At 38.1% G+C, this 12713-nt stretch overlaps 1 protein-coding gene across 6 annotated transcripts in view; it reads left to right on the forward strand.

The window, feature by feature from the left end:
* LPIN2 (lipin 2) overlaps nt 1-12713 on the forward strand; it is a 95891-nt gene that overhangs the window by 59662 nt on the left and 23516 nt on the right. For all 6 annotated transcript variants that reach the window (XM_035270673.3, XM_078347839.1, XM_054244022.2 and 3 more), the window contains 3 exons: nt 1754-1849; nt 4978-5279; nt 12024-12131. In XM_035270673.3, coding sequence (XP_035126564.2) covers nt 1754-1849; nt 4978-5279; nt 12024-12131 — 506 coding nt within the window. The remainder of the gene's footprint in view (nt 1-1753; nt 1850-4977; nt 5280-12023; nt 12132-12713) is intronic.

Consider the following 12713-nt stretch of genomic DNA (forward strand, 5'->3'; position numbering starts at 1 on the left):
AAAGCAACAAAAAAAATGTCTTTAGACTTAAAATACAAGTCAAAATACTGTTTTCCAAGGTGACTTACGTTAGTTTCACTCTTCCTCACCCCCTGCAGTGTGATTATGTTATTTGTATATAGGAGGTTTTTTTTTTTTTTGAGATGGCATTTGGGTTTTGTTGCCCAGGCTAGAGTACAATGACATGATTTTGACTCACTGCAATCTCTGCCTCCTGGGTTCAAGTTATTCTCCTGCCTCAGGGTACCAAGTAGCTGGGACTACAGGAATGTACCACCACACCTGGCTAATTTTGTATTTTTAGTAGAGATGGGGTTTCACCATATTGGTCAGGTTGGTCTTGAACTCCTGACCTCAGGTAATCTGCCTGCCTCTGCCTCCCAAAGTGGTGGGATTACAGGCATGAGCCACTGTGCCCAGCCCATACATAGGAGTTTTATAAAAAAGCATTTTGACAAAATATATTGATATGGTTTGGATGTCCCCTACAAGTGTAATATTGAAATGTGAACTCCAGTGTTGCAGGTGAACCTGGTGGGAGGTGTTTGGATCAAGGGGGCAGATCCTTCATGGATAGCTTAGTGCCATTTACTAGGGGATGAATGAGTTTCAGCTGAGTTAACGAGATCCAATTGTTTAAAAGTGTGTGGCACTCCCATCTCTTGCTCCTGCTCTCATTATGTGACGTGTCCTTACCCCCTTTGCCTTTCGCCTTGAGTAAACATGTATCACATATCACACTGATTCCTCTGAGGCCTTCCCAGAAACCAAGCAGATGCCAGTGCCATGGTTGCACAGCTGCAGAACCGTGAGCCAGTTAAACCTCTCTTCTTTGTAAATTGCCCAGCCTTGGGTATTTCTTTTTTTTTTGAGACGGAGTTTCGCTCTTGTTACCCAGGCTGGAGTGCGATGGCGCATTCTCGGCTCACCGCAACCTCCGCCTCCTGGGTTCAGGCAATTCTTCTGCCTCAGCCTCCTGAGTAGCTGGGATTACAGGCATGCGCCACCATGCCCAGCTAATTTTTTGTATTTTTAGTAGAGATGGGGTTTCACCATGTTGACCAGGTTGGTCTCGATCTCTCGATCTCGTGATCCACCCGCCTCGGCCTCCCAAAGTGCTGGGATTACAGGCTTGAGCCACCACGCCTGGCCGGGTATTTCTTTATAGCAACACAAAAACGGCCTAACGCATCTCAAATTTTATTTAACATGTTAACTTATCTCATTGTTTCACCTGGTTCCTGGGAAAATGTGACCATCATCATCAGTGACCAGTCACAGAACTGATTGTCACCTGTTACTGACATAGTGATTGTGGGCAGAAGAGCTGGCAGTGAAGTTGGACTTTTGATGCAGTTGCTCACAGCTCACATACTGAGGTTCCTGAAACCTGTGTGTATCTGAATCGTGTGAGGTGAAGCCTGACTGTGTCATAACTTGGAAAGTGTGCAGATGTTTGACTGATATTTCTCCCATTTTACATTTGAAAAAATGTTTTTAAAATTTTTATATGTCGTACAAATAGATGGTGAAACATTTCCTTTTAATCCCTAGTTATCCATCTCTCCCTCTACCCAGCTCTATTTGGCTTCTTAGGTGTGGGTTAGGGGCAAGTAGCAGTGATTCTCAAAGGCTTTAGTTCTACAAACCTCAATACTATACAAAGTTTGGCTTGAGAACTCAGAATTTGGGTTTAGTTTAACTTGAAGGAAAGATTCCTTGAACATTAAGTCATACTTTGTTTCTCCCATAGATTGATATAGAAATCAACGGCAGTGCAGTGGATCTTCACATGAAGTTGGGTGACAATGGAGAAGCTTTCTTTGTTGAGGAGACTGAAGAAGAATATGTAAGTTTGCGTAGTTTGCAACCTCTTACACGAGGTGCTCAGGCCTCTGGTACATGGCCCAATAGCGGGTTTTTTTTGTTTTGTTTTTTTGAGACAGAATTTCGCTCTTTGTTGCCCAGGCTGGAGTGCAATGGTGTGATCTCAGCTCACCACAACCTCTGCCTCTCAGGTTCAAGCAATTCTCCTGCCTCAGCCTCCCAAGTAACTGGGGTTACAGGCATATACCACCATGTCTGGCTGATTTTTGTAATTTTAGTAGAGACGGGATTTTTTCATGTTGGTCAGACTGGTGTTAAACTCCCAACCTCAGGTGATCCACCCACCTCAGCCTCCCAGAGTGCCGGGATTGCAGGCATAAGCCACTGTACCTGGCCCCAATAGCAGTTTTTTGCAGTTGATTGTACACAGAACTGTTGCTGGCTAGACAAGCTTTAGTTTCATGTTGAAGGACTAAGCTGTCAAAAAGGAGCTGAAGGAATTAAGAACTTTTCTCCATACAAAGTTTCAGGGTGCAGGGAGTGTGCTGAATGCACGTACTTGGGCTTTTTGTGAGGGAAGGCATACCACTTTCTAAGTTTAGTGAGCTTTCTTAGTGTCGCTTCCAGTTTGTATCTTGACTTGAATACATTCAGTTCTGCCTGAGTAATTAAGGCATTTCTCTTCTGGCTCTCTGTTTATGCACGTGTGACCTTTCGACTGGGAATCATATTTAATATTTTGGCAGGAATATTACATCCCTAACCTTGAAATGTCATGTGAATTAATTTATTATGATCTCGAGAGTTAAATTAATTGGACAAAAAAAATTAATTGGATAAATTATATCCTTTTATAAGTGATTACATGTTTGACTTCTTTTAGTAAGCGAGCATGATTTATGATCTCCCCTCCCCACCACACACATTCTGTATCTACTGATTTGAATGGGGGTTAACTGTTCTTTATGGATTCAATGTGGATCTTTTTATGTATTTATTAATGATAGATTTTACATGCCTACTAAAGAATTCAGTCAGATAACGTGCATCTTTTTAAAAATTCCTTTAAAAGCATAAGTACGTGCTTCTTCATAAAGAATAAAACCTCAACTGCCAAAACTGATGAGTATCAAGTTATTAAGGATACAGGACTACTTTTTTGGCTTCGAAGATGAAGTTACAGTTTGATATAATTTACAAAGAAAATTTTTACAAAAAAAACCCAACATAATAGCAAAATAAGATTGTTTATCATTTTTTGATTGAGAAACCAACAACTTAGGGTACCTATCAGTATGTAAAGCAGCATTGAAACACTATGGTTTATGAAGGGGAAGCTTTATCAGACTGGTGCTTTTTCTGGTTTAATTGCTTGTCTTTATAATACCTCATTTGCATTTACTTGGCTTAAGCAACATTTTTCCTTATCAGAGACTGAGGCAAAGAGCACAATGAAACGTAATAAATGACATCTGTCACAAAAATAAAACACTTTTTATATATTTCTTAAAATTATTTATAATCTCTAACACTGACTGAACTTCTCAATCAGCAGGCACAGTAAGAGGGCTGGGTTGTTGGTAGTTACCTAGTTTTCATGGCTTATTCTGACAGTTACACCAAAAACTATGCTTAGCAAGGACAACTTGGAGAATGTCAGCTTTTTGGCCTTTTTTTTCCCTATCCCATGTGTTACCAAATTTGCATATGTCTTGTGTAGTATGCTTCTCTTTAAAATTAAAAATTGTTAATGTATCCAACAAATGTTGGAATTACTACTCCATGCCGCATGCTATGAATACAACATGCTCCCGTTTCTCTAGGGATTCGTGATGTAGGGTAGGATAAAAATTGACCAAAAACCCAGTTCGTTGCCTTTTATTTGCTTTTTGTCCCTTAAACTTTTCTCATTTAATTATGTCATCAACATTCCTTTCAAGTCTATTTCTAAACCTAACTTTATGCTTTTAGTAGCTGCACATTATTCCATAGTATGAACATACCATAGTTTATAGGTTATTTTCATCCCATAAGCACTGCTATAATAGAACTAAGAATTACCACCAAAAACAAAAACAGCTTTCAGTAAGTAAAATAAAAATCATTGAATTAAAAATCCTCAAAGTCAGAGACCATAACCTCTCATCTGGGTTTCTTGTGGGCATTCAGAATATCTTATTACAGTTTCTTTATAAGTGTGTGTTGCTGATGAACACAAATTTCTTCTAGGTAAATCAGACTTTAGCTTCAGGGTAATATGTTTATCAAAGCTAAGTTCAAAAGCTTAATAAAAAACAATTACAGAAACCCATACATTTTCAGAACTATTGTTATAAAAGCTTGAGTATTTTAAATTATATGAGGTTAATTTTTATCTCTATTATATATCTACCATTTCTTCTGATGATACAAAGGAGTGAAACAAATGGCTAAGACATGAATTTACTGAACATCAGATTTGATTGTTTATTTAGTATTAAATAGGAGTTTGACTGCTTCTAAATATTGGGCCTTATTTTCTTCTTTTGAATTCCTAGAGGAAGGAGTATTTCTTTTTAAAACCTAAGTGCTTTACGGTTTAAAATTTTACTAACATCGTTTGTTAGAGGATATTGTCTCTAATTGCCCTTCTCCACCCTCAATTAATTCGGCAAAACATAAGCATTGACCACTCTGCATCACTGTAGTTCCTCATGTCACTCATCTGTCCTGCTGCCCTTTATCTGACACAGTGTCCTTAATCGCTGCCTTCTGCTTTGTCCTTTTCTGAACGTTCTGTGTGAGTTCTTGACAGTCGTTTGTAACACCTTCTTAGATGGTTACTGCTGCTTTGATCTTTGCTTTGTGAAAAATTTAATTGGCTCAACTTTAATTATGGCTTTCAGGTGTTCCATGCTGACTTGGCATATCAGTTCCTTCAGATGTACTCGGTTACATGTTGTACCCAAGTGGGCTAGCACCTAGCTGCCTCACTGGGGAAAGACCTCCTCAGAGAACAGTAGAGAGTGCCTTAGTTCAGTGGGAGTTTCTTGACTTTAGGGAATATGTATTTTTTCTACCAATGTGAAAATTTTTATATTCAAAATATTATTGCCTTAATTCACTGTCTAGTTTGTCTTGGATAACTTTTCTTTCTCCATTCTCCTTAAGGAAAAGCTTCCTGCCTACCTTGCCACTTCACCAATTCCTACCGAAGATCAGTTCTTTAAAGATATTGACACCCCTTTGGTGAAATCGGGTGGAGACGAAAGACCATCTCAGAGTTCGGACATCTCACATGTCTTGGAAACAGAGACAGTTTTTACTTCAAGTTCTGTGAAAAAGAAAAAACGAAGGAGAAAGAAATGCAAACAAGACAGTAAGAAGGAAGAGCAGGCCACCTCTCCTGCTGCAGAAGACATATGTGATGTAGGCGTGAGCTCTGATGATGACAAGGGGGCCCAGGCAGCACGGTAGGGCTCTCAGCCTGGGTAGGGTCTTGTGCCGGTACCATGCTGTCCAGTGTACCACTGTAGATAGAGTTCATGTTAAGCCAGGAGCTGCCATTTTTTTTAGTGGATATACAGTGGAATTGAGCTGCAAAGGCAGTTTCTTTATTTCTTTCAGCTCTTCTACAAAATTTGCCATTAGACATTCTGCTGTGCTACTGAAATATCATTTGTAGCAGACTGGTTGTGTGTATCTTTTCATATGAGAAGTTTCCAGGATCCAAATAAGTTCTAAGTCAAAAGATCTGAATTAGTGACTGCCCCTGGGTGAGCAGATACAGTTGGGCACAATGTCATCTCTGAGATTTCCCTACCCAAGTAGCCTAAGGCTTGGTATCTTTTTCCTGAGGAGTTGAGTTTTGTTTTACTAGAATTAAAGAGGAAGGCGTTTTAATTTTTTTAAGTGAGATATCTTGATTGCCACTTTTTATCTGCTCTGTAGAGGAGCTTATTATATGCCATTTTCATATCAGCACTGTCTGGGGTTGAAAGGTAACAGTTGGGAGTAGAATACATTTTCTCATTCAAGATTCCATTTTCTTCCACCTGTTCCTCAGTGGTCACCTTGGCACCTTGGCACCCATGTGTTGGTGGGGAATTCTCTTCCTTGGCCACCAGAAAAGAAGCTGCTGCCCACTAGTGGCCCTGTATTTCCAGACCCTTTATTTGTGGAGAGAACTTCTGGTCCACTTGTGTGTTTTCACTCCATCTGCTGAAAAGAGGTCATGCCCTACTTCCTGGAAAACAGTGCTGTTTAAGTGTTTTTCGTCCTAGAATAGAGGGAAATAATTTTTTTCTAGTAATAGAAACCAAATATATATCAAGAGTAAACTCTACCTCAATCTAGTATGTGTTTTATTTGCCAGTCTTTTGTTTTAAGTAGTCAAATCGGAGAGAAAAAATGTGTTGTTTTTTAATTGAGACTCCCTTTGTTGCTCAGACTGGAGTGAAGTGGTCCGATCATAGTTTACTGTAACCTTGAACTTCTGAGCTCAAGCAGTCCTTCCACCTCATAGGTGCTTGCCATCACACCCAGCCAGGTTTTAAAATTTTTCTGTAGAGTTGGGGTCTTGCTGTGTTGCCCAGGTTGGTCTCAAATTTCTGGCCTCAAGCAACCCTCCCACCTAAGTCTCCCAAAGTGCTGAGATTACAGGCATGAGCCACTGAGCCCAGCAAAAAATGTTAATTAATATAGTATTAGTATATTATGATTATACTGCATTAATGAATAACAATATAATCCCTTTTTTGCAAAACAATTCATTTTCTAAAATTTTGAAATCTAGAGTTTAAGTCTTAGAACAAAATGTCTATGTCTGAAGTAATTTTTTAGAATTTGATATTATAAGTAACAGCCATTTTTAATACCTGAAATTTTTTTCTACTTTGTTTCATTGCTGACTAGCTGTCATGTCTGTGGTGTTCTCTCTTACTCCTCCCACACTGAATATATTACACTTTTATTTTAGTTCCGATAGAATGCAGAATTCCTCCAATAAAACTAAACAACAAAGGATTAGAAGCAATAGTAGAAAAGTGTGTTAAACTCTACAAACCAGATACATTATATTTACAAAATTTTAAAATCCTGAATCAGTAAATTTGGGTAATTTTTTTTGTCAGTGTCAAAATACTAGCTGGAAAGAGTTTTGTTATCAATGTTCTGAACTCTACTTTCATTGATTCCCAAAGAAATTTAAGCTGATAAAAAAAAACAGAATTTCTTTAAAAGAGACTCTTCCTGCCCTTTTTCTTCTTTCAGTGTCTTAAAGGTTATTTGTCCTTCTCTTCCCTAGGGAAATAAATGGTGAGACTTTTTACTTTTCTACTGCTTGATTTCAGGAATATTAAAACATTATAAACAGGCTGGGTATGGTGGCTCATGCCTGTAATCCCAGGACTTTGGGAGGCCAAGGAAGGCAGATCACCTGAGGTCAGGAGTTCCAGATCAGCTTGGCCAACATGGCGAAACTCCCATCTCTACTAAAAATAAATACAGCATTTACATTACACAAGGAATTAGAAGTAATCTAGAGATGACTTAAAATATACAGGAGTATGGCTCACCCACCACCAAAGTGTAATCCTACCACTTTGGGAGGCCGAGGTGAGCGAATCATCCGAAGTCAGGAGTTCAAGACCAGCGTGGCCAACATGGTGAAACCCTATCTCTACTAAAAATACAAAAATTAGCCAGGTGTGGTGGCGGGCTAGTTATTCAGGAGGGTGAGTCAGGAGAATCGCTCAAACCCAGGAGTTAAAGGTTACAGTGAGCCGAGATCATACTACTGCCCTCAAGTCTGGTTGACAGAGCGAGACTCCCTCTCAAAAAAATATATATATCAATTCCTTTAAAAGTTTTGTCTTATATATAGTAAAATGTGTAGGTGGGCAAGAAACATGTATTCTTTTGAGAAAAACTTGAAATACTTACATATCTTAGGTTTTATTAGGATTAGCCTTGTAATGCTCCCAGAAGTGCTTTGTTCCTGAAAATATTTTTACCAACTAAAATCCTTTCAAGATCTACCGAAAAGAGCATTGAAGTAATGCTTTTTGCCTTAAAGCTTTGTTGACCTGTGTCCTTCGTTAAACAGAATAGAGCAAAGTTTAGAATTTCTGAACAACTGCAGCTTGGGAAGTTAAATTTCTAAAACATATGCCAAGTTCCCTACTAAGTTTTACAAGAATCATTATTCCAAAGGACTTTGTGAATGAATGTAATCCAATGCATTGCAGAAGTACTAGTACATACCTTGCTTTTCCAGATGGTGTGAAAGGCTGTATCCACCAAATCTGTTTATGTACTCACTTGGTTGACAGATACAAATGGCTGCCAGCCTATCTCTTAACCAGCATCCTGCTGGCTTGGTAAGCAAGCATGTCACAACACATGTAAGCTAGGGCCTTGCAGACATTTTCAGATGCTTGATGGTTTGCTTTTTCTTTAGGTGTTACCATTGAATAATAGATGCTGCCACCTGGAGCAGCTCTTCCCCTGAAATTTCCTTAAAATAGAATCTGCTTAAATAATACAGCCGACAGAAATTAGGACTTAAACAAAATGTAAACATTTGTGAAAATTCAGGTTGTATTCTGAAATAAGCACTGAGCTAAAAAGGTAGACAGACTGGGCCCATTATAGATTGTAGAACAGTAACCTCTTCATTACCCAGGGTGTTGGTTTCTTAATCTGTAAAGTGAGATAACCGAAGGGGCTTTACAAGGCCCCTTGCAGCTCAGCATCTAGACTCTAACATTATTTGAGGGAAGCTGTGTATGGTCATTACAACATATGAAACAACATATTCAAAATCTAAGAGAAAAAGAATAGGAAGTCAGTTGCTTTTGCAGTTGTGAGAGCTAGGAATTATGGTGGTGTTGCGGAATTTGCAGCTTTCCTATAGCATAATCTCCTCAGACCCTACCACTTAGAAAAGAAATTATTTTTCCAGAGAAGATAAATACATAAAATCGGTTTTTCTTTTGTTTTGACAAATGGCATTACATTTAAAGTCTTTACTTTTCAAGAATTTTATTGATAACAGAATTAAGGTTAATTGAGGCTCCTTGAAGGAGGCAGATGAAAGAGGTAATCATTCTTCAAAGCAGATTGTTATGGCACAGCTGGAAGAAACTTGTTTCTGAAAATTGGAGAGCTTTAAACCATACAGGACTTTGAACTGTACCTAGTGAGTCTCCCTCCCCTTCTGAAGTGGGCTTTGGGCTTAAATATGACATGGAAGCTTTGTTTGTTCTTCCAGAGGATGGATGTATGTCTGTGGGTGTGAGAGAGAGATTAAAAACATTATACCTCAGCATATGTAGCCTTTTGGAGGGAAGAGACTATGATAATTGGATGGTGTTCTAGCATAATCTTGAGTGCAAATATATAAAACATGCCACTGATGGAAATATTTGAAATACCCAGCAATAGCAAAAATGGAGGCTCAAGATCAAACCATCAGAAAAGAATCTCAACTTTTAATCCACTAAAGCAGACCGACTTAAAAAGTGGTATGTGGGAGCCAAATCTGGGGAGCCTAAAACTTTTCACAGATAGCATCTACTGCTCTGATGATCTGCATGCTTCATCTGCTGATCAGTAACTGGCTTCTAGAGAACCCTCCATGTTCTTTTAGGGTAAATGCAGATACTCAGGGTGACATGGATCTTAGAGATGCTCCCTTTCTTTTCTCTCCTTCATTTCTGACACATAACACAGAGAGAAGCATTGCAGGGCCCCATTTGTTTTATGAATGCTCTATATCCAAATGCCAACTGAGATCCTTAGCCACACTGAAATTCATTGACTAGTACTGTGCTAAGGTTGCCAATAGACATTGTTAACAGAGTTAGTGATCTTTGGCCATGGGGGTTAGCAACCCCATTTATCTCTTACATACTACCAATTAAATAGTTTAAAATTCATGTTGCACCTATAATTTATCCCACATAAATAATTCAGGCTATTTATTTTAGCATTCAATTGATTTTTTTCCTCACTTTAAAAAAATTGAGGTCTAATTTATGTGGAGCAATATTCACAGATCTAAGTATGCAATTCTGTGCATTTTGGCAGTCATATACATTCCTGTAACCTCTATTAGCTTTTGAATTGGATAATTGTTAGGCTTAGAAAATGATGCAGAATTTGAAGATGTGACGTTGTAGCACATCTGTGAGGTCTGGGGTGCTCTGTCCATGCTGGCTGTAAACCTCAACCTCTGAGCCCCCAGCCCTGACTGAAAGTCACTGTTTACTTATTTTGCTCAGTTCTGATGTATTAGCACTCCTACGTTTACAAACAGAATCAGTGCTTGTGCTGTTTTCTTCACATTCTACTATGTACACTTCACTATATCCTCGTGTCTTGAGCTTGGTTTGTCACTTTGTTATGGTTTGCCTTGCTGGTCCCTGTTCTAAGGCATAAGTTTCATTTTGAAAGTTCCTAATGGGTTTTTAGAATTCCTGTTGTAATAAAGGAATCTTAGGACTGAAAGTGATCTCAACAATAAGAAACCTTTTCTGTCACTGTAGTGGGCCTAGACTGATGGGCTGTATTTTTGTCAGGATGTGACCAAAAAAGACCATCTCATGTCTTCCTGGGGCTGTGAATTCAGGTGGTACCTGATTGAGCTTTCAATGTTTTACTAAATCCTGTTTGCTCTGCTGAATTTTTCTTGGCTTTCCTTTTATACTGCAGTGAAACATGTTCCAAAAGTAAAATATTTGTAATGTAAAAATTTTAGTTTGAAATGTGTGCGGCTTTTACATTGTTCTTTTCAGCTACTTTCACATACGGATAGTGATGGGTCCTTTCAGATTGGGCAAATAAGGACCATTCACAAACTCTGATTTTCCCTTTCTCAAGGGGAAATTTGCCTTTTGATATTCGTTTATTGAGAAATACTTTTTTTTAAGATGTCTTTCTCAGACATATGTTTTCTTCCCTTGAATGAGTGGTGTGCCAGAGTAGGGCCCTGGAGAAGAGAAGATCAGAGTTAGGAAAACCTTAAATTAAAAGATGAAGTTTGTTGAAAAACTACTACATGTCAGAGTTAGTGGTAAATAAGAGTATGTTAAAGGAAGAAAAGTAATGTTAAAAAATAATCTGGTTTTCTGTCTCTGTTTTTAGTTCAGCAAACTAAGTGATACGGATATTCTCATTTACATTTACTATCTGTTCTATTAGAATATTGAATTTTCTGTAAGAAGCCTTTAAACTTGTATAATGTGGCACTTTATGCTTTACAGAGTTTTTTTTTTTCTTTTGTACTTTTTACTTTTTCAGAGATTTCAACATGCTGCACCACATAAATCTCACATTGACTCTGAAGTAGACAGGATAAGTGATAAGTTTCCAACTAAAGATGAAAATGGCGGCCCACAGTGATTCTGAGGGATGTTCTCAAGGTTATATGATACGCAAGTTAGTTATAGTAACTCTGCACATTTAAGAAACCAATTGGTAAATTAATTAAAACCTTATTAGCATTAGTGCAACCCCCTACCCAGGGTTCGTGTGTGGATATTAAAAGCATTTGTCATTTTTGTATAATCTTTCTCACATCTCTGCATCATGTAGATTCCAAATAAAGAAAATGTTCTCAGATAATCCTTGGGGCCAAACAAAGAAGAAAATTAGTCCTGAGGTTTTGAGAGGTTGGAGTATTTTTAAACTTTTGAGCCATAGATCTTGTTTGTCTTCAGCTAATATTCATACATTTTTGAATTTATTCAGTAGAAAGGGGAGAGCAGTAGAAAGAATAAGGGCCTGTTTTGAATCCAACTACTTACTAACTTTTTTACTTTTTAAGCAAATTACTAAATTTCTCTGGATCCTTGATTACTTAATACCTACAATGGAATATTACCTCATTTTATAAGGACTGAATGAAATAGACATAAAGCCTTAATTTTCTTTTAGCCTTTGAATCACCCCTAAGGGATGGAAAACGGACATTTTAATCACATTTTTTCTTCTGTCCTCCCCCCTATTTATTACACATGTGAATAGCGATTGTGGTGTTTCATAGTGAGTGACATTGGTATATCCCCCTTCTCTTTCATATTTTTTAAAGAGAGTGAGTAATCATTTGCCCCTCTTCATTTTTATTGTTTGTGCAGTGTCAGTAGGTTTGGGAGTCTTTTAAAGCTGACAAGAATGTCATTGTTCCTGCCTTTCTTTGGTTTCTCCTTTCACAGAGGATCTTCAAATGCTTCCTTGAAAGAAGAAGACTATAAAGAGCCTTTGCTCTTCCATTCTGGAGATCACTACCCCTTATCTGACGGAGATTGGTCCCCTTTAGAGACGTAAATATCTTTGAAATTTCTTGGTTTCTTAAAGGAAAGAGAAAGGAGGATATATTAATTAACTTCTCTGTTACTCTATAGTAATGATAGTTCCCATTTCTTTCACACAGCCAAGGAACTCAATGTTTACTTTTAACATAAATATGAATCTTTTCTCGCAATAATTTATTTTGTTTCTAAATTTTATTTATTTATTTTAATTTTTTTTTCTTTTTATAAACCTACAGCACCCAGTATTACCAGGCGGTCTCCCATCCAAGTACTAACCAGGCCCGACTTGTTTCTAAATTTGATCTAACTTACTCTAACAATGTTGGCCAACTGTAGATCTGTGTAATCAGCATGGAATTTAGCTATATACAGTTCTTTTTTTTTTCTTTTTCTTTTTAGTAGAGAAAAGGTCTCGCTCTGTTGCCCAGGCTGGAGTGCAGTGGCACGCTCATAGCTCACTGCAGCCTTAAACTCCTCGGTTCGAGCGATCCTCCCGTCTCAGCCTCCTGCGTAACTGGGACTACAGGCACGTACCACTGTGCTCAGCTAATTTTTAAATTTTTTGTAGAGGCAGAGTCTTGCTGTTTTGCC

Source organism: Callithrix jacchus, chromosome 13 (genome assembly GCF_049354715.1).
Source record: "Callithrix jacchus isolate 240 chromosome 13, calJac240_pri, whole genome shotgun sequence".
Taxonomy (NCBI): Eukaryota; Metazoa; Chordata; class Mammalia; order Primates; family Cebidae; genus Callithrix; species Callithrix jacchus.